Consider the following 23,155-nt stretch of genomic DNA (forward strand, 5'->3'; position numbering starts at 1 on the left):
TAAGGTAGATCTGGGTGTTATCGGCGTAACAGTGGAAGTCCAGGTTGAAGTGGCGGAGTATCTGACCAAGGGGGAGGATGTAGATGATGAAGAGGAGGGGGCCGAGTACGGAGCCTTGGGGAACGTCTTGAGTGAATCATCTGTCTGCCATTTCCTTGTGCCCCATAATAAATTCACCCTTTTCAGTCTCCAAAGGTCCAACTTTGGTCTTAACAAATTTTTTCCTCTTCACATACGCTTCCCGCTCATCTTTGCTATGTTGTACTTCTTCTCTTTTATTTTATTATTTATTTGTTTTAATTTTATGCTGGCCCTGTCTTCCCTTGTCAGCCATGGTCGCCCCCTACTCCCCTTGGAATCTTTCTTCCTCTTCCTTTCCTCATCTATTCCTTTTCTCCAGAGATGCTGCCAGTCCAGCATTTTTTGTCTATCTTTGGTGTTAGCCAGCATCTTATTTCCTCCTACACGCTGTATAATACTAATTTTTCTTCATTTCTGCTTGGAACAGGTGCTGATCTTCTACCTCTGCTTAATTTTCCTTCCCTGTCTCCAGATTCTTTCCTTTTTGAATACATGCCGATTGAAATGTCTTATCTGCAGTAAAGCTCTCAAACAGCTGTAACAGCCAAGTATTTAATGTAGTTACTGCAAATGATATTTAAATATACATAGTAGCTTTTTGTGGTATGTTTGGTTAGAGATACAGCATGGAAACAGACCCTACTACCCACCGAGTCCATGCTGACCAATGATCACCCGTGCACACTAGTTCTATGTTATCTCACTTTCTCATCCACTCCCTGCACACGAGGGGTAATTTATGAAGGCCAATTAACCTCCAAACCCGAATGCCTTTGGGATGTGGGAGGAAGCCGGAGCACACTGTCTCAGGGAGGACGTGCAAACTTCACACAGACAACACCTGAGGTTCGGATTCTGTGAGGCAGCAGCTCCACCAGCTGCGCCACTGTGCTACCCTGTTCATCTTAATCTTAAAGTTTTGTACTTGTCATAGCTTGTACGAGGTGGATAATTCTCTTCCATGAATCCATTTATTGTGTAGGCCTGTGTTGAACAGCATTTTGACAAAATAAATGAACCAACCTCGGTCTCCAAAAATAGCACGTTTGCAGAAGAGTTTGCCTACAATATTCGCACTATCTTCAGCAACGTGGAGTCAAAGATTGGTAAGATATTTATTCTTCAACTTTTACATGCTGGTTATCTTTGAATGTGGAATTACTGACTGCAGCTGTTTTAAGCCAAACAAGGTAATTCTCCATTGTGATGTTACAGTTATCCCTGAGGATTACGTTTGAATTCCACATACTCCAGCAGTTGAACCTCCGTAACTTCTACTTCTGTTTATCTACTGTGTAAATAGTCATCCATGCATCACCTCTGAGTTTGGCGATTCCAGTTTACTGTTGGGTGGCCAAGCATCTTAAATTCTTCATAAGGTCATCTGAAACTAAACCTATATCCTAATTCATGTTCATAAGTGATAGCAGAAATAAGCCATTCAGCCCATCAAGTCTACTCCGCCATTCAATCATGGCTGATCTATCTTTCCCTTTCAACACCATTCTCCTACCTTCTCCCTATAACCCCTAACCCCTGACACTCGTACTAATCAAGATTATATCAATTTCTGTCTTAAAACTATCCATTGACGGCCTCCACAGCCTTCCGCTGCAATGAATTCCACAGATTCACCACCCTCGGACTAAAAAAATTCCTCGTCATCTCCTACCTAAAGTTGAGTCCTTTTATTCTGAGGCTATGGCCTCTGGTCCAGGACTTTCCCAGCAGTGAAAACATTCTCTCCACATCCACTCTAACCAGGCTTTTCACTATTCTATGTTTCAATGAGAACCCCCTCATCCTCACTCCAGCGAGAACTTTCCTGGAATCATTCTCGTAAACCTCCTCTGGGCCCTCTCCAGCACCAACACATCCTTCCTCAGATAAAGGGCCCCAAATAGCTCATAATATTCCAAATGCGGTCTGACCCAGCCTTAGAATTCCACACAGTAGGGGAAAGGGCCTGAATCTGTGATACATTATTCTAATTCTAAAAATTCTAGTTGGGATCTGTTTGGTTCTGTGCTGGTAGATATATTTTCCTAACAGAGGTTTTCTCTTTTGTATTTGCACCAGGGGAGCCCTCAGAGATTGATCAGCGAGACAAATATACTGGCACCTGTGCACTGTTTGTACTGCACTTCCAGATCTTCAGGACATTGGATAAAAAATTATACAAATCATTATTAGACATTTGCAAGAAGGTAAGCAACATTCTCACGGGGATTATTTCAGTTGTCCTTTGAAATCATTTGCTATATCTGAACTTTGATCTTTCTGGCTGGCTCATTACAGGTACCTGCCATAACTCTCGCTGCCAACGTTATCTGGTATGCTGACCAGTTCCTGATGGATAAAATGGCATCAGCTGTAAAGCTAACAGAGAAAAAAAATCTTCAATCTATTAAAATCCAGAGGGAGAACTTCTTGCAGCAGAAGGCCCAAACTCTGTCCAAGTAGGTCTCAGTCTATTGCAGTTGTGGGTTATGGTAGACTGTGCAAGTCCATCAGATGTTCCTCCACACCATGAGGGTAGAATGACAATGTGCCAGCGTGACATCGAAAAATGAGAAGGTTTTAGTTTTAGTGATACAGCGTGGAAACAGGCTCACGCCGACCAACGATCCCCGCACATTTACACTACACTACACACACTAAGGATAATTTTACCATTATACCAAGCCAATTAACCTACACGCTTGTGTTCAAGAAGGAACTGCAGATGCTGGAAGATCGAAGGTACACAAAATTGCTGGAGAAACTCAGCGGGTGCAGCAGCATCTATGGAGCGAAGGAAATAGGCGACGTTTCGGGCAAAGAAGGGTTTCGGCCCGAAACGTCGCCTATTTCCTTCGCTCCATAGATGCTGCTGCACCCGCTGAGTTTCTCCAGCAATTTTGTGTAACCTACACGCTTGCACGTTTTTGGAGTGTGGGAGGAAACCAGAGATCCCAGAGAAAACCCATGCAGGTTACAGGGAAAATGTACAAACTCTGTACAGACAGCACCTGTAGTCAGGATGGAACCCGGGTCTCTGGTGCTGTGAGCTGGCAACTCTACCGCTGCACCCATCACTGTGCCGCATAAGGTTTTAGGACTGTTTCCAGTCTTGGGTCAGATGTTGCCTGATTTTGTGTTTCTAGTACTTTCTGTTTCTATTTTGGATTTCCTGCAGCTGTAGTTTTTTTAAATGTTCATTATATTTAGAGTTAGAGGGATGGTGTTGGAGTGTGAAAGAGCTATCAATAGTCTTCAGTTTGCTTAGGCTGACCATGGTGTTACAATATAGCCGTCCTGGTGGAACTAAATGCACAAATGGGAATGGGACCATTACTCACTTAACGTTGTCTGGATATTTTGGGGACCACTCTCGCCAAGTAGAATAATCCAATGAAACTGAAGCATCGTGTTCCCATTGTGATAAAACACAACTACAAATATTTGCCAGCCTTGAACGAAATCAATGTTGTGCTGATGGATAACCACTAGCTGTACAAGTATGCAATGAAAGATGGCAGTGCAGATGAGCTAGAAGTCATAGTGATACAGTGTGGGAGACAGGCCTTTTGGCCCAACGTACCCACACTGACCAACATGTCTCATCTACACTAGTCCCATCTGCCAGCATTTGGCCCATATCCCTCTGAACCCATCCTATCCATGTACCCGTCTAAATGTTTCTTAAATGTTGTGATAGACCCTGCCACAACTACCTCCTCTGGCAGCTTGTTCCATACACCCACCACCCTTTGTGTGAAAAGGTTACCCCTCAAGTTCCTATTAAATCTTTCCCTGTTCTTTCCCCCCGCCCCCCCCCCCCCTCACCTGAAACCTATGTCCTCTGGTTCTTGATTCACCTACTCTGGGCAAGAGCCTCTCTCTGTTTACCCGACCTATCCCTCTCAAGATTTTGTATACATCTATAAGATCACCGCTCATCCTCCTGAGCTCCAAGGAATAGAGTCCTAGCCTGCTCAACCTCTCCCTCTAGTCCTGGCAACATCCTTGCAAATCTTTGCACCCTTTCCAGCTTGACAACATCTTTCCCATAACATGGTGCCCAAAACTGAACATAATACTTTAAATGCGGCCTCACCAATGTCTTGTATAACTGCGATGTGACCTCCCAACATCTATACTCAATGCTCTGACTGATGACGGCCAATGTGCCAGAAGTTGGATCTGATTCTGCTTTGGTTCTGAACACCCGACCAAATTCAGTATTTCCATGAATCTGATATATGAATGCTAATTGTGTTCAGTGGAATGGAGTTCTTGGTCCTGTAGAAAAGGATAGATACTTATTTTTCTTGTAACAAACAATTAAAGCCAAGTGTGTCAAAAGTAAAACATTATTGAGGAACTAGGGCTCAAAGTTGACGAGCTGGAGTCTGACTTCAAACACTGCAGCACATCAGGGATGGAGATAATTACCTGGATGCTGCATTTCTGGAGGCAGTCGCGTCTGTCAGATTAACTGCTTCCAACTTGTTCCGTGGTCAGGAGGAGGGTGTGACTGCAAGTGAGGCAGGCAGGGGCATAGAGGTAAGGGCAGTGTTGCATGAGTCCCAGCCCTTGTGCTTGTCAAGCTGGTCTGAGATTCTTGCTCCCTGTGCACGAGTGTGGGGGCTGTAGGAAAGATGAGCAACCTAGCCTTGGCACCATAGATCAGGGAGCCATTCAAGAGGAGAGAGCGAGAGAAGAGATACATAGTTGTCATTCAGGGAAAAGACACGATTTTCAATCGCTAAAACCTAGAGTCCTGAAGACTGTTGCCTGCCTGGTGCCCGGGTTCGGGACATCTCGTCTGACCTGCAGACAAATGTGGAGTGGGAGGGAAAAGATACAATACAATACAATACAATACAATTTCCAGTTGTCGTGGTCCATGTGGGTACCAATGACATCGATAGAATGAGGAAAGAGGTTCTGAGGGAATTGCTAGAGACTAAATTGAAAAGAGGAACCAAAAATGTAATAATCTCGGGATTGTTACCTGAACCATGTTCAATTTGGCAGAGGGTCAAGAAGATTAAATAATTGAACATGAGGCTCAAAGATTGGTGTGAGGAAGTGGATTTCAATTTGTGGGGCATTGGCATCAGTATTGGGGAAGGAGGGGACAGATTCCACTTGAACTCGACTAAATAGTGGGGGGGGGTTAACAATTCAGAAATGTATGGATGAAGTTAAAGGGAAGGAGAGTGCAGGAGGGGTTACTGACATCTCCAGAAGTAATAGTCCAGAAGACAAAAAGTTTAAGAAGGGATAAAAATCTACGGTCAGGGAAAATCAGGACCATTTTGAAAAGTGGGGTGGTGAATATTGAACAAAGGTGTTATATTTGAAAGAAACGCAGTATATGCAACAAAGTGGATGAGCTTCTAGTGCTTGGTAAGTACTATGTTGTAGGGATCACAGAGACGTGGCTGAAAGGATTGGAGCTCAGAGCTGAATATCCTGCGTTACATATCCTATTGAAAGACAAACAGGTTGACAGAGGGGGTGGGGTTGCTCAGCTGGTAAGGAATGAAATTTAGTCCTTACCAAGGGGTGATATAGGATCAGAAGATGTAGAATCCTTATGGGTAGAGATAAACTGCAAGGGTAAAAAGACCCTAATGGGAGATATTAGAGAGTCCAGTCTAAACAGTAGCCAGGATGTAGGGTACATCAGGAGATACAATCGGCATGTAAGAAAGGCAATGTTACAGTGGTCATGGGGGATTTCAATATGTCGGTAGACTGGGAAAATCAGGTTGGTACTGGATTCCAAAAGAAGGAATTTGACGAGTGCCTACGAGATGGTTTGCCAGAGCAACTTGTAAGTCTTGACTGGTCTTGCTTCAGATGATTTTGAACGTGTTTATTGCTAGGAGGGCATTGGGGGATAGGGAAGGAGTATGGCTGGACTTCTCACTACTGATTGTAAGGCAGCAACTCTGCCACTGTGCTGCCCTCCACTCGATGGGCCAAATGGCCTAATTCTGCCTGACTTATTTTTGGTTGAGTAGAATGTGATTAATTTTGTGAAAACATTTTGAAAGAAATGAATCTAATTTTTACATTTGAGTAAAACTAAGGTTCATGGTAAGTCAGTAATTGCGCCCCCTGGGCTGGATGGACCTTTTTGCAGATAAAACATCACTCAGTGGAAAATGTTTTAGTAAGATCTGAGAGTACTAAACCTGCGCAGTTCTTAACTACCTCGAGTTAAGTAACCTTGATTAAGAAACAGGTGAGTGAAAGGCTCATGAGGTGGCTGATAAATTAATATGTTCAAGCTGATAAATTTTAGTTAGCTTAGGATATTAAAGAACATCAAATTCATGTGGGTGGATCGACCGTAATCTGACTGAACAGTGGAAAAGGCTGAGATGGACACAAAAAGCTGGAGTAACAGTGTGTCAGACAGCATCTCTGGAGAGAAGGAGTAAGTGACGTTTCAGGTCAAGACCATTTTTGGCTTTGCAGGCTTGAATGGATGGCCCTTTAGACACCAATACGCCTGATAGCCAGCACACATGTAATCCCAAAGTACAATGGAATTATCCCGAGAATGTGGAATACAAGCACTACCAATGTAGTTTAATGTTCACAGATCTTTAATCATGTCCAATCTTATTTTATAGAGATGTGCAGTCATATTACTTGTTCATCAGTTCGTGGATGATGAAAATGGAATCCATCATGTCCAAAGTGCAGAATTTGGATAACTTTGCTGAAGATCTGTCCAGCAGATGTAATGTTTTTATACAGGTGACTTTTTAAAATCTGTTAATTTCATGGTTCTTAAGAGAGAACATGGATGTGATTGGTTCAAAAAATAAGTCACAACCTTAAGAGTTTGGTTGTCTTAAATTATATAATAGTCCAAAATTTGGTGAAAACCATGTCCAATAACATGCAAATTGTCCAGCAATTTGGAGGCACAAGAAACTGCAGATGCTGGAATTTTGAGGTAAAGTGTTGGAGTAACTCAGCAGGTCAGGCAGCATCTTTGAGGATATGAATAAGCAACATTTTACGTCGGTACCCATTTATAGTGTGTGTGTGGGGGGGGAGAGAAATCTGGAAAAGAGGTGGGGGTGGGGCAAAGCCTGGCAAGTTGGCAAACCGTGTTGGGTTGGAATGGCAGGTGAAAAGGATATAAAAGGGTGCCCAAAGTGGAGTGAAAAGTAAAGCCAGAAGCGATATAGATGGAAAAGGGAGGGGGTGGAATGGAGGGAGAAGTGGGTGCATACCAAGATGGTGGGTGGAGACTTCAATATTCATACTGTTGAGTTGTAAGGAACCAGAGCAGAATATTAGGTGCTGTTCCTCCAGTTTGCATGTTGTCTCACTCTGGCAATGAATGAGGCCCAGGACAGAAAGGTTGATGTTTTAATGGGAAAGAGTTAAAATCTTAATCATTAGAACCAGCAGGTCTAGGAGTTGTGCAGTTACGGTATCTGCATATTTTGTATTTAGTATTAAGGACAATTTTAATTATATGTGAATATCCATTTAGTTAATTGAATTTTAAACGGCTCAGAATCAGAACATGCGAATGTTAAAACAGTGTACCTTTAGCTAGTAAATTGTTAGGCATTTAAAAATTGCCCATTTAATTTTCTTTTGATTTTTATTTCCCTTGTTTCTATCACACTCTTATCTTTTAATGTAAATGAATTAACCCATACTCAGACCTGAAGAAGGGTCTCGACATCACCCGTTCGTTCTCTCCAGAGATGCTGCCTGTCTCGCTGAGTTACTCCAGCATTTTGTGTCTACGTTGTAAACCAGCATTTGCAGTTCCTTCCTACACACTCAGTCCTTTATTCGTTAAGGGCCTGTCCCACTTGGCGATATTTTCACCGACTGCCGGCATCTTTGACTGACGTATCAGGTGACCAAAATATTTGCGGCCATGATGTGGCGTAATGAAATATGACGCGCGGTGTTTTTTCAAATGTCGAAACTTTTTTTGTTGCCACTGGATTTTGAAATGTTCAAAATCTTTTGCCGACACTGGTACGATGCCGGCAGTCGCCGAAAAAAATCACCAAGTGGGACACACCCTTAAGTCCTTAAATTGTTGCAGAATGTCCTGGTGCAGTTATCAGTTCTTTGGCTATTTGCTCACCCTGAGCAAATACTTCTGGACCAAAGGAAAATTCAAGTTACCAAGCAGTAACTATGGAGGAAAAATGACCAACAACGTTCTGAGTCTGAACCCTTCAGCCTGTAGAAATGTTCCCACCAAGACGTTGTCTGTCCATTCCCTCCACAGATGCTGCCTGGCCCGAGTTCCTCCAGCATTTTCTTATTTGCTGAACACGTGTGGCACCATCAGGTGCCATGTTCCAACAGATTATGAGCCCACTATATTATTGAATTTGAGATCATGATACAGCTTTATAGCCACTTTGTAGGACTTTGGGTAGGGCACAGTTGGAGTATTGCGTGCTGTTCTGTTTGCCCAATTGCTGGAAGAATGTGGAGACTTTGGAAAGGGTGCAGAGCAGATTTACCAGAATGATGCTTGGATTAGACTTTAGAGATACAGCGTGGAAACAAACCCTTTGGCCCACCGAGTCCAGCACGTCCAGCATGTAAGATACTCTAGCACTATCCTACACATTAGGGACAATGTTACCAAAGCCAATTAACCTACGAACCTGTGTAAGAATGAACTGCAGATGTTGGTTTAAACTGAAGATAGACACAAAAAGCTAGAGTAACTCAGCAGGCCAGGCAGCATCTCTGGAGAGAAGGAATGGGTGACCTTTCGGGTCAAGACTGAAGAAGGGTCTCAACCCAAAATGTCACCCATTCCTCTTCAAAGATGCGCCTCTCCTGCTGAGTTACTCCAGCTTTTTGTGTCTATCTTAACCTACGAATCTGTACGTCTTTAGAGTGTGGGAGGAAACCGGAGAAACCCCACGTGGTCACAGAGAGAATGTACAAACTCCGTAAAGACAGCACCCATAGTCATTATCGAATCTGGGTCTCTGGCGCTGTAAGGCAGTAACTGTGTCGCCCCTGGGGGATAGAAGCATAGAAACATAGAAAATAGGTGCAGGAGTAGGCCATTCGGCCCTTCGAGCCTGCACCGCCATTCAATATGATCATGGCTGATCATCCACCTCAGTATCCTGTACCTGCCTTCTCTCCATACCCCCTGATCCCTTTAGCCACAAGAGCCACATCTAACTCCCTCTTAAATATAGCCAATGAACTGGCCTCAATTACCTTCTGTGGCAGAGAATTCCACAGATTCACCACTCTCTGTGTGAAAAATGTTTTTCTCATCTCGGTCCTAAAATACTTCCCCCTTATCCTTAAACTGTGACCCCTTGTTCTGGACTTCCCCAACATCGGGAACAATCTTCCTGCATCATCTAGCCTGTCCAACCCAGGCCCGTACGAAGCTTTTCAAAAAGGGGGGTGGCATGACAGGATTACAAAAAACTTAATGTGAAATAATGTGCGCGCTGCACACATCACGTGCGCGAAGCATGAAGTCCCTCGATGCCAGGGTTTTTAGATGCTCTCTGATGCATTCTGAGCCTTATTTTGGAGCATTTTGGCACCAAATTTATGACCAATATTTCAGAAATTAACAGGAACCTGAGAGGTAGCTTTTTCACACAAAGGGTGCTGGATGTATGGAACGAGCTGCCAGAGGAGGTAGTTAAGGCTGGGACTATCCTACTGTTTAAGAGACATTTGGACACGTACATGGATAGGACAGATTTAGATCGATATGGGCCAGACGCGTGTGAGTGGGACTAGTTTAGATGGGACATGTCGTTCGATGTGGGCAAGTTGGGCTGAAGGGCCTGTTTCCACACTGCATCATTCTATGACTAAAAAGTGAAGAAGAAAAATGCATGTAGATAAGTAGAGCAGATTTGAAAGAAGAATGAAATGTAAAGGCAGAGAGAGGTTTATGGGTGGAAAGGAACATAGGAAAGGAGGGGGGAGAGTGGGCTTGAGCAGATGGGTGATGGGAAAATAGTCATAAAGTGCTGGAGTAACTCAGTGGGTCAGGCAGCATCTGCGGAGAATATGAATAGGCGACGTTTCACAGAGTGCTGGAGTAACTCAGTGGGTCAGGCAGCATCTCTGGAGAAATGGTACAGATTATATTTCGGGTCAAGACCGTTCTTCAGTAATATTCATGGTGTGACATGCATAGACATTCCTGAATGTTACCCAAACCATCGTGAGCTACTTTGTTAAGGTGCTTGCCCTCTCCTATAACATCTCTGCTGCCTTGGGTGATGCAGGACAGGACACAAGCTTTGGGACACAGTGTGAAGCTGTTGCCATCTGTCCCAGCCTGGTAAAAACCTGGATGAAGTGGATTTGGAGAGGATGTTTCCACTAATGGGAGAGTCTAGGACCAGTGGCCACAACCTAAGAATTAAAAGACATTCCTTTAGGAAGGAGATGAGCAGGAATTTCTTAAGTCAGAGGGTGGTGAAATTCATTGCCACAGACAGCTGTGGAGGTCAAGTCAATGGACATTTTTCAGGAGGAGATTGATAGATTCTTGATACGGGTATCATGTGAGGATAAATGTGAGGTTATCCACTTTGGTGGCAAAAACAGGAAAGCAGATTATTATCTAAATGGTGGCCGATTAGGAAAAGGGGAGATGCAACGAGACCTGGGTGTCATGGTACACCAGTCATTGAAAGTAGGCATGCAGGTGCAGCAGGCAGTGAAGAAAGCAAATGGTATGTTAGCTTTCATAGCAAAAGGATTTGAGTATAGGAGCAGGGAGGTTCTACTGCAGTTGTACCACACCTGGAGTATTGCGTACAGTTTTGGTCTCCAAATCTGAGGAAGGGCATTATTGCCATAGAGGGAGTGCAGAGAAGGTTCACCAGACTGATTCCTGGGATGTCAGGACTTTCATATGAAGAAAGACTGGATAGACTTGGTTTATACTCTCTAGAATTTAGGAGATTGAGAGGGGATCTTATAGAAACTTACAAAATTCTTAAGGGGTTGGACAGGCTAGATGCAGGAAGATTGCTCCCGATGTTGGGGAAGTCCAGGACAAGGGGTCACAGCTTAAGGATAAGGGGGAAATCCTTTAAAACCGAGATGAGAAGAACTTTTTTCACACAGAGAGTGGTGAATCTCTGGAACTCTCTGCCACAGAGGGTAGTTGAGGCCAGTTCATTGGCTATATTTAAGAGGGAGTTAGATGTGGCCCTTGTGGCTAAAGGGATCAGGGGGTATGGAGAGAAGGCAGGTAAGGGATACTGAGTTGGATGATCAGCCATGATCATATTGAATGGCGGTGCAGGCTCGAAGGGCCGAATGGCCAACTCCTGCACCTATTTTCTATGTATCTACGGGTGTTAGGGGTAATGGGGAAAGGTAGGAGAATGGGTTTGAGAGGGAAAGATAGAGTTATCGAGTGATACAGTGTAGAAACAGGCCCTTCGGCCCAGCATGCCTCATCTGCACTAGTCCCACCTGCCCACGTTTGATCCATATCCCTCCGAACCTGTCCTATCCATGTACCTGTCTAACTGTTTCTTAAATGTTGCGATAGTCCCTGTCTCAACTACCTCCTCTGGCAGCTTGTTCCACACACCTACCACCCTTTGTGTGAAAAACATACCCCACAGATTCCTATTAAATCGTTTGCCCTTCACCTTAAACTTATGTCGTCTGCTCGATTCACTTACTCTGGGCAAAAGACTCAACCATATCTATTCAAATCATGATTTTATACACCTCTATTAGATCATCCCTCATCCTCCTGTGCTCCATGAAATAGTCCCAGCCTACTCAACCTTTCCCAATAGCTCTGGCCCTCTAGTCCTGGCAACATCCTCATAAATCTTCACTGTACCCTTTCCAGTTTGATGTCATATTTCCTATAACATGGTGCCCAGAACTGAACACAATACTCTGAATGCGGCCTCACCAACTTCTTATGCAACTGCAACATGACCTCCCAACTTCTATACTCAGCCTGGCCCGCTGAGTTACTCCAGCACTCTGTGAAACGTCACAGAACAGGGCAAGATTAGCAAGTTTGCTGATGATACAGAAGTGAGTGGTTTTGCAGATAGTGAAGATGGTTGTGAAAGATTGCAGCAGGATCTGGATCAATTAGCCAGGTGGGCAGAGGAATGGTTGCATGGTTGCATGGTGACTTGAAGGTCGTGTCGCAGGTATATCAGGTGGTCAAAACGTATTTTGGCACTTTGGCCTTCATCAGTCAGAGTATTGAGTATAGAAGTTGGGCGGTCATGTTGCAGTTGTATAAGACTTTGGTGAGACTGCATTTAGAATATTGTATTCAGTTCTGGGCACCATGTTATAGGAAAGATGTCAAACTGAAAAGAGTACAGAGATCCCATCCTGGATCAGTCCAATCACGGTTGTGTCGTCCGCAATCTTGAGAAGCTTGACAGAGGTGTCTGGAGGTGCAGTCATTGGTGTGGCGAGAGTAGAGGAGAGGTGAGAGTATGCATCTTGCGGTGCTCCTATGATGAGCGTTTGCGGGTCCGAGATATGCTTTCCCACCTCACATGCTGCTTCCTGTCTGTCAGAAAGCTGGTGATTCACCGACAGGGGTTCAGGCACAGTCAACTCAGAAAGTTTGTAGCGTAGTAGCTCTGGCACAATGGTGTTGAATGCAGAGCTAAAATCAACAAACAAAATCCTGGCATTGGTTTCCTGGCGGTCGAGGTGCTGGAAGATGAAGTGCAGGCCCAGATTGACTGTGTCATCCACAGATCTATTGGGCCAATATGCAAAATGCAGACGGTCCAGCAGAGGGATTGTGATATTTTTCAGCTTGGCCAGCACAAGCCTTTCATCGGTCTTCATGACTACAGAGCTCAGTGCAACCTGCCTGTAGTCCTTAAAGACCAGTAATCCTTACCTTTTTGGGTACAGGGTCAATAGTGGAGACTTTGAAGCAGGCAGGGACTGGTTAAAAATGAGTAATTGGGTGTGAAATGGTGATTGGAGTGGGATGGGTGTAGAAGGGCCCAGTCTTTGCAGACTGAGGTCAGGCTGTGAGTGGGTGTGAAGTGTTGGGTTGGGGTGGGAAAGGGTCCACTCTTTTCATACCTTTTCATACCTTGTCTTGCCTGAAGTAGGTGTGAAGTGGTGAATGGGAAGGAGTGGGTGCAGGGTCCATTCTTTGTAGACTGGGGTCTGGCTGTGTTTGTTGGGGAGGGGGTTTCAGGGTTACGTCTCTGATTTTCAAACCTGCAGTAAAACTAATTCAGGTCGTTCGTCAGCTGACGATTGTCCAAAGAGCGGGGGGCTTTCCTCTTATATCTGGTGATTTCTTGCATGCCCTTCCAAACTGAAGAGTCATTAGCTGAGAACTTGCTCCTCAACTTCTCAGAGTACCTTTCCTTGTCAGCTCTGATTCCTCTTCTCAGCTCTTTATTGATTAGGCTATCTTTTAACTCTTTAATGATTAGGCTATCGGCTTGACGCATATTTGCCCCCAACCCCCCTCCCCCCCGATCTCGAAATTGAATTGTTACATGTATATAATGATCCCATTAAAATGTGTATTTATGTCACAAACTAAGGAATTCATATTTTTCAGTATTGTTATCAAGGAAAAGAAAGCAGTTCCAATTGTTTGATATTATTTGATATTGTTTAATATTATTCATATGGAGGAGAAAATATAATAGCTCTAAAACCTACCTTAATTTTGCAATCTCACTAAAGATAATCCCCCTTTCCCTCCCCCCTCCCCCATCTCTCTCTCTCCCTTCCCTTCCCCTCTCTCTCTCTCTCCCTCCCCCCTCTCACATCCCCCCCTCTTTCTGGCGGGGAGGGGAGCGAAGATGAAGGTGGCGCGGGCCCAAAGGGGGTCAGTGGGGGTGGCGTGGGCCCATCGGGGGTGGCGTGGGCCCAGCGGGGGTCAGCGGAGGAGGCATGTGCCCAGCGGGGGTCAGCGGAGGAGGCATGTGCCCAGCGGAGGAGGCATGTGCCCAGCGGGGTTGGCGTGGGCACAGCAGGAATGGCGTGGGCCCAGCAGGGGTGGCGTGGGCCCAGCGGGGGTGGCGTGGACCCAGCGGGGGTCTGCGGGGGTGGCGTGGACCCAGCGGGGGTGGCATGGGCCCAGCGGGGTCAGCGAGGGTGGCGTGGACCCAGCGGGGGTGGCGTGGGCCCAGCAGGGGTCAGCGAGGGTGGCGTGGGGGGAAGATGGCTTGGGCCCCGGTGGCGTGGGGATGCGAGGGGAGCTGCTCCGCCGCAGCGGCGTCTGGTGTTGGGGTTACAGCCGTTGGGTTCAGATTTAGCCACTCTCGCCCGGCGACAGGAGAACAGAGAACTGGCCGTTTTCAAATTGGAAACGTTGAATTTTTTTTTCCCGATTTCTTTTATTTTATTTTTTATTTTTTCCTTAGGGGGAAAAAAAGGGGGGGTGAGGTCGCACCTAACGCACCCCCCCTTCGGACGGCCATGCAACCCCTTAAGAATTTTGTACGTTTCTATAAGATCCCCCCTCAATCTTCTAAATTCTAGCGAGTATTATCCAGTCTTTCTTCATATGAAAGTCCTGCCATCTCAGTCTGGTGAACCTTTTCTGTACTCCCTTTATGGCAAGAATGTCTTTCCTCAGATTAGGAGACCAAAACTGTACGCAAAACTCCAGGTGTGGTCTCACCAAGACCCTGTACAACTGCAGTAGAACCTCCCTGGTCTTATACTCAAATCCTTTTGCTATGAATGTCAAAATATAATTTGCTTTCTTCACTGCCACCAAAGTGGATAACCTCACATTTATCCACATTATACTGCATCTGCCATGCATTTTCCCACTCACCCAACCTATCCAAGTCACCTTGCAGCCTCCTAGCATCCTCCTCACAGCTAACACTGCCCCCCAGCTTCGTGTCATCCGCAAACTTGTAGATGTTGCATTCAATTCCCTCATCCAGATCATTAATATATATTGTAAATAGCTGGGGTCCCAGCACTGAGCCTCGCCGTACTCCACTAGTCACTGCCTGCCATTCTGAAAAGGACCTGTTTACTCCTACTCTTTGCTTCCTGTCTGCCAGCCAGTTCTCTATCCACATCAATACTGAACCCCCAATACCGTGTGCTTTAAGTTTGGGATTATGGGGTATTAGCTGCAGGGAGAGGTTGGACAGATGAATTGTTTTCTCTGGAACTCCAGAAGTTGTAGGTTGCCCTGATAAATTTAAAGGAGATGTGTTGGGCAAGTTTTGTTCAACATAGATTGAACAATAGGGTGGTGAGTGTCTGGAACTGCCTTGTTGCTGAGGTGGTGGTTGAGGCAGATAGGATAGTGGTGTTAAATAGACTTTTGGATATGTAAGGGATGTGTGTTATGTGCAGGCAGATAAGAGTTGGTCTTAACATCATGTTAAGCACAGACATTATGTGTTGAAGGCCCAGTTCTTGTGCTGTGGTGATCTACGTTCCAATTGATGTCGTCTGCAATTGAATGTAAGAGTGAAGTGATCAGTTGTCTTGTGGTAATCTTATTTGATTGAAGAACTTTTGTCTTTAGGGTATACTGTATGCAAACAGTCTCCGTAACATTGTCCGAACCACAATGAATCTGTACGTGTCAATGCAGAAGCCCATGACCAAAACATCTGTGAAAGCATTGTGCAGGCTCGTGGAACTCCTAAAGGTAAGCACCTTTCAAAAGGTGTTCTCAGTTTCATCCTCTGTTGTTGAGAACTATGGAGTTCAATTTCTATTTCCTTTTGTATGCTTTTTAGCCAATTCTGTATTCCCACAGTTTGTTCCACATTTTCCACCATTCTTTTGACTCGAGAGCAGTAAGATAATTAATTTTACAATTACTACTTTAAGTTGCACTGTTGAGGCTGCACATATTGGCCAAATTCTGTTCTCATCCAGCGCCAAGCTTGCCACCACTGAATATCCCACCAATCTCCACCTATTGGTACAATAGCTGAACCAAGAATGGATTGGTCTCCGGGCATTATTACCTCTGGCATAGCCCCCTGCGATGCCCTGTTAGCTTGCTTCATTTGCATTCTATACATGTGCGTGTGTGTATACACACGTGAGCACGCACACACGCACACCAAAATATGTTTTTACAACACCTAAACTATTTAAATTATTTTAACTGCTGTTGAAAGCATTTTTTTAAATGTCTGAGTTAACTTGTTAATTGAAGGGAAGAGATCCCATTGGAATAAGCCAAGCTCTGCTGGAAGTGCCAGTGATGGCTCTTGTAATGTGTATGTCAGATATGATCTTTCTTTGTAGACCAGCAGCTGGGTATCCACTGTTCCTGTTTGACAGTTTCCTTTGATCCCATTTCTGTGTTCGGTTCAAGGTATTATTTTCATGACTTTTCTTAGCTTCATGAGCAGATCATGTTATCATTCCTGTTCGGTGGTGTTCCTGGAAGTCGTACTCAACAATGTGTACTTGATGCTTCATTTACTGTCTTGAGATCTGGTCCCCTAATTTAGAATGAGGAACTGATGATTTACAAAACAGCTCACTTCAATGCACATGTAGGAAGAAGGAAATTATTGTGATAGTTATAAAGCACAGAAAGCTGGTTCCTCAGCACAACTCCATGCTGACCAACATGCCCCTTCTAAGCTAGTTCATTTGCCCACGTTTTGCTCATATCCCTCTATATCCTCAACACTAGTGCCCCGCAGAAATATGTTCTCAGCCCCCTTCTATACTCCCTCCACACTCATGACTCTGCAGCCAAATACCAATCCAACTCAATTTGTTTTGAGCTGTCACACCATTGAGTGGCTCACACTTAGCACAATGATGGTGTCATGCATGTGAAGAATATCCGTGATGTGAGACCATAACACGTGGGCATTTCCACCATTACTGTCATCAAAAAGGCACGCAAGCACTGGGCATTTAGCGGAGGACAGAATTTGCTCGCTGCCTGGTGTGGATCCTAACACTGCTGAGTCCTTCAGGGCACTGCCAGCTTGATCACTGGTAGTACCACTTCGCCACTCTTTGTTATGGGGATTGAAATCCACTGTCCAGAATATGTTCTGTGTGCTTACTGTGCTCAGTACTAAGTGGAACAGCACAAATTCATTAGCTGAAGGAGGTTGAACTGATAATATGAGACTTCACCATTTCTGACGTATATCTTGAGGGTTCCTTCATGCTTCCTGACATTTGGTTAGGCAAATAAAAAATGCATTTAGTATGCTTTCCTTCATGAACTAAGACATTGAATAAAGTAGTATTTGTACAAAATATGGTTTAAACCGCATTTGGAGTACAGTATACGGTTCTGGTCAATGTGTCCCAGTAGAGGGAGTGCAGAACAAATGGGCTAGGATGTTGCCTGGGATGCAAGGATGAGTTGGGCCTAAGCCTGCTTCTGTGCTGTATAACACTACCACTTTGACGTTTAGTTTAGAGATACAGCAGGGAAGCAGGCCCTTCTTCCCACCCAGTCCGTGCCGGCCAGCTATTCTACACACAGGAACAATTTACAATTAACCTACTAACCTGTACGTGTGGGAGGACTGGAGCACCCAGAGAAAACCCAGGCAGGTCTGGCGCTATAAGGCAGCAACTCTACCGCTGCACCACCGCATCGCCCTGACTCCAAGAACTACATTGGTGGGATTTGAAGTCTGGTCTCTGGATTGGTAGTCCTGACCTCTGGAATATTGTCTTTTTTTTAATCCTTGCATCATAATTCATTGTTTCTTAATACAATTTTTGTAAGTACATTTCTTATAGTATTTATGCCCAGCACAATAAATAACTGATTATTTTCTTTCCTAGGCAATTGAACATACAGTGCACAGAAGGACCATGATTATAGCTGATTCTGTCTGTCACATTGCTCAATATCTTCAGCATCAGGCCCTTAATTCTATATCAATTGCAAAGGTTTGTACATTTAGTTGCTGCATGCATGTGTTTTCATTAAACTGAAAGCACCATGTTGTGCCTGTGTAAATTCCATCCTTTTCCTGATGATATCAGTTTTCCAAATCTCCTGCTGTGTTTGGGTTCCTTACTGTCATGTCTTGCTTTTTGAATTGAAATGTGGTTTGTATAGGTTGTAATAAACAAGGCTGCTTTACCAAAGGGACTTGAGGATATGGTTGTGCTCTGTTTCACAGAGGGCGACATGGTGGCGCAGTGGTAGAGTTGCTGCCTTACATGCTTGCAGCACCAGAGACCCGGGTTCGATCCCGACCTCGAGTGCTGTCTGTATGGAGTTTGTACGTTCTCTCCATGACCCGCATGGGTTTTCTCCGAGATCTTCGATTTCCTCCCACACTCCAAAGACGTACAGGTATGCAGGTTAATTGGCTTGCCGTCTGTGTAAAAAATTGTCCCTAGTATGTGTAGGATAGTGTGTGGATCGCTGGTCAGGGTGAGGACCCGGTGGGCCAAAGGGCCTGTTTCTGTGCTGTATCTCTAAGCTAAACTAAAACTAAACTCGCCCCATCACTCCAGATTCATCCGAAAGGTTTCTCCATCAATTGCATGGATAAGATTGCAGCATCAGGCAAAGGAGTGGCAGTGGCATTTACCTCATGGTGCTCAGACTTAGTGGTCCTGTCCAACTTCTGCTTTCCACACCTGGGGCATTCAGCAATAAAGTGCCATCCACCCAAGAGAATACCTCCATCATCATGAATGTGGTCTCCTTCCACCTCATGCTGGTGAACCCTGACAAATCCCAAAGATGGCCATTGCTCCACCCCATGCCCTCACTTTGGAGAAACCATACCACTTGGCTGGGCTCCTTTTTCCTGCATATAGGCAGTGAGTGAAGAGCACAGCTTCAGCAGTGAGAATTGCACAGAACCGGTCAGGGGTGGCAGAGGAATGACTCTGCAATTGCCTGGGGTTTGTAGACTGGGCGATGATCAAGGACTCGGCAACAGACCTGAACGAATACACCACGGTAGCCAATGACTTGATAAGGAGCTCTGTGGAGGAGTGTGTCTCCACCAAAATCATCTGAATATTCTCTCACAAGAAGCATTGAGTGAACCTGGGAGGTCCACAATCTACTGAGGACCAGTTCTCGGGCATTCAAGTCTGGCGATGAAAATTCATATAGGAACTCCAAGACCTTCAGAACGGCAGAGACATTTTCACTCTAAACTGGAGGATGAGATGGATGTCTGGTGGCTGTGGTTGGGCTTGCATGCCAACACTTTCTTCAAGGCAGAACTAAGTGGCAGCTCGAATGACAGCTGGAGGAACTCAATGCGTTTTACATTTGCTTTGAAAGGGAGAACACTGATATGCCTCCATAGCCTACAACAGCATTGTAATGTCAGTCACCAACACTGACATCAGACCATCCTTCATGAGGGTTAACCCTCGGAAAGTGTCCAGCCCCGATGGTGTACCTGGCTGTGTTATCAAAGCTTGCACAGACCAGTACCATCCCCTCCAAATTTGTTATGAAAATCAGAACTGAGTTTTCACTCATCCCTCTGCAACTCGATTCTCGACTTGATCGGCATGCCAGAATCAGTAATGAATTGATAACAACATTTCCTCCTCGATAACCATCCACACAGGAGCACCTCAGGCCGATATGATCAGTCCCCTGCTGTACTCTATACGCATGAATGTGTAACCAGACACAGTTCCAACACAGATTCAACTTCGTCTACTGTATCCATTGTGGATCTACCCCACCCCCAAGCTAGTCGTCCTGCTAGTTCCACTGTTTATCCATATATCCCTTTGTTATCATCTCTTCAACAGCCAACAGTGGACCCTTCTGTGGGCTGTACCTTTCCTTGGTCGTCGGTGCTGGCTCTGATTTGTTCTGAATGTTTTCATACCTCTGCTTTCCCTCTCCCCTGACTCTGTCTGAAGAAAGGTCTCAACCGAAAATGTATTTTTGTTTCTTCAAAGATGCTGCTTGATCTACGAGTTATTCCAGCTTTTTGTGTCCATCTTCGATGTAAACCAACATCTGCAGCTCCTTCCTTTGATACCACCATTGTTGGACGAATGAGGAACATAGAACACAGAACGCCCATAGTGTTTGTGCTGAACATGATGCCAAGTTAAACTGATTTCATCGACCTGTACATGATAACCACCTCATTCTCTGCATTTCTATGTGCTTATTTAATAGTTTCTTAAATGCCACCACCACCCCTGTCAATGCGATCCATGCCCCCACTGGGGGGGGTAACTTGCCCTACACATTTCCATTAAACTTTCCCCCTACTTACCTGATAGCTGCACCCGCTAGTGTTGGATATTTCCACCAAGGGATCAAAGTTCTGACTATCAGGAAGTCATGATGCTGCTCTATAAGAGAAGTCAAGATCATTCAGGAAATTATAAGTCAGTAAAGCTCGATAGAGTGCTTGGGAAGCTATTGGATAATATTCTTTGGGATATGATTTCAGTGTAGTGGGGGGCTTGGAGCACATTGCCAGGGGTGGTGGTGGAGGCAGATATGATTGTGGCATTTAAGAGGTTTTTAGATAGGCGCATGGAAGTACAAGGAATAGAGTGATATGGAGCATGTACAGGCAGATGAGAAAATCATGTTCAATGCAAACATAGTGGGCTGAAGGGCCTGTTCTTGTGCTGTATTGTTCTATGTTCTCATAACACATAATAATAGTGAGAGATAATAAATCTGATTGAATGGTGCCAGAACAAGAATCTTGTTCTCAAACCCAGCAAGGCTGAGGAGCTGGTTATTGACTTTGGAAGAGGAAGGTAGAGGATCCACCAACATGTCTTCACTAATGTGTTGGTGGTGGTGAGAGTCAACAGTTTCAAGTTCCTAGGCGTGCATATCTCTGAAGATCTGTCCTGGGCCCAGCACATGGATGCAATCACAAAGAATGCTGATCTATGCCTCTACTTCCTTGGAAGATTGAGGAGATTGGTATGCTAATGAATAGTCTCTTGAACATCTACAGGTGAACAGTGAGAGAATACTGCCCAGGTGCATCATGCCCTGGTTTGGCATCTGAAACGCCCAGGAACAAAGGAGATTGCAGAAAGTGGTTGACATTGCCAGGTCCATCACAGTTACTGACCTCCTCACCATTGAAGAGCAAAACGGCAGCCAATATATCAAAGACATACATCACCCTGGCAACGCATTCATTTCTGTGCTACAATCAGAACGTGGTATGGGAGTCTGAAAATTAAGAGTAGCAGGTTGAATAGCTTTTCCAACAACAATCAGGCTCTTGAACTACACAATGTCACCCTTAACTATGAACTTCTCTGGATTGTCTTTGGTTGCACAAAGGACTTTGGGGTTATTTTTGTACTAGTAGTGTGATGATTAATTTATTGATTTTTTAAAAATTATGTATTGTCTGTGTGTATTTTGTTTATAAGCCTGTTGTGCTGCTGCAAGTAAGAAGAATTGAGTTGTTCTATTGTCAGTACATGATCCTCCAACATTTTTGACACCTCCAACGAGACCCCACCACGAGTCACATCTTTCCATCTCCCCTTTCCGCCTGCAGAGACCGTTCCCTCCGTAACTCCCTGGTTAACTCATCCCTTCCCACCCAAACAATCCCCTCCCCAGGGACCTTACCCTGTAACTGCAGGTGATGCAACCCCTGTCCTCATACCTCCAACCTCAATTCTGTCCAGGGACTCCAACAGTCCTTTCAGGTTAGGTAGAGGTTCATTTGCCCCTCCTCCAACCTCATCTACTGTATCCGTCGTTCAAGATGTGGACTCTTGTGCAACGGTGAGACCAAACGTAGACTGGGCAATCGTTTCGCTGAACACCTTCGCTCAGTCCGCCTGGACCTACCTGATCTCCCGGCTGCTAAACACTTTAATTCTCCTTCACATTCCCACACTGACCTTTCTGTCCGAGGCCTCCTCCGTTGTCCAAGTGAGGCTAAATGCTAATTGGAGGAACAGCATCTCAAATTTTGCTTGGGCAGCTTACAATCCAGTGGTATTAATATATATTCCTCTAACTTCAAGTAACCCCTGCAGTCCCTCTATCTCCATCCCTCCCCCACCCAATTCGCACCAGGTGCTCGTTCTCACTTAGCAAACAGCTAACAATGGCCTGTTTCCTTTATCTTGTTTTGCATATCTTTCATTCATTTGTTCTATATTTCTCTACATCATTGTCTATATCTCTCATTTCCTTTCCCCCCCGATTAGTCTCTACCTGATATGTCACCCATTCCTTCTCTCCAGAGATGCTGCCTGTCCCGCTGAGATACTCCAGCTTTTTGTGTCTATCAACACTCGTAATTGTTCTTTTTGGAAAATTGTCTACTTCTGTTTTGAGATAGTCATTGCAAAGGATGTCACTTAGTTTCCATTTTTGAGGTGAAATGGTGGAGCAACTTGAAGGAAATTTTCTCAAGAGCTTTAAACAATGTAAACTTTATTTATTAATATAGTGGCTTCAACAATGAGTTGCCTTGAGTCTTAGAGTTATCTTAACTATTGGAGTGAAAATAGATAATTTAATGCTTTAAAAGGCTTCAAAGTGCAAATGCATAAATTGAGCAGGTTAACCTCTAATTTTTGCCAATTCTAGCTTCTGTAGTCCTGTAGACATCTGAAACGTTTTTTTTTGAAAAGCATCTGATTTTTTTCCTTCAGAAAAGAGTGATATCTGACAAGAAGTACAGTGAGAGACGCTTGGATGTGCTCTCCGCCCTTGTTTTGGCTGAAAATGCTCTCAATGGACCCAGTACCAAGGAACGTAGACTGGTTGTTGCCTTAGCATTAAGTGTGGGGACTCAAATGGTAAGCATAATGTCCAGTATATTAACATCTATAATAATTTTCTAATTTAAATAGTAATAATTTGCATGCCAAACATTGCAGTTTGAATGAAGACACAAAACTGCAGATGCCGGAATCTTAAGCAAACCATGATGTGCTGGAGGAATGTTTTGCGTCGGGATCCTTCGTATTGATTGGAGTCGGATGGTGGGAGGGGAGAAGGAGAAGTATGGAAGTGGGAAAGAACCTGGCAGGTTCAGGTGAGGGAGAATGGTGGATGGCAGATGGGTGGAGTCAGTGTCAAAAAGGAGAGGTTAAAAGGAGATAAAAGGATTGTCGGATG

General features: G+C 44.7%; 1 protein-coding gene across 1 annotated transcript in view; it reads left to right on the plus strand.

Moving 5' to 3' along the window:
• Nucleotides 1-23,155, plus strand: part of washc4 (WASH complex subunit 4) — a 79,314-nt gene that overhangs the window by 27,502 nt on the left and 28,657 nt on the right. Inside the window, 7 exon segments of the mRNA XM_033039371.1 lie at nucleotides 1,064-1,187; nucleotides 2,161-2,288; nucleotides 2,380-2,540; nucleotides 6,717-6,843; nucleotides 15,614-15,739; nucleotides 17,872-17,979; nucleotides 22,687-22,833. Coding sequence (XP_032895262.1) covers nucleotides 1,064-1,187; nucleotides 2,161-2,288; nucleotides 2,380-2,540; nucleotides 6,717-6,843; nucleotides 15,614-15,739; nucleotides 17,872-17,979; nucleotides 22,687-22,833 — 921 coding nt within the window.

This window comes from Amblyraja radiata, chromosome 21 (assembly GCF_010909765.2).
Source record: "Amblyraja radiata isolate CabotCenter1 chromosome 21, sAmbRad1.1.pri, whole genome shotgun sequence".
Classification (NCBI taxonomy): Eukaryota; Metazoa; Chordata; class Chondrichthyes; order Rajiformes; family Rajidae; genus Amblyraja; species Amblyraja radiata.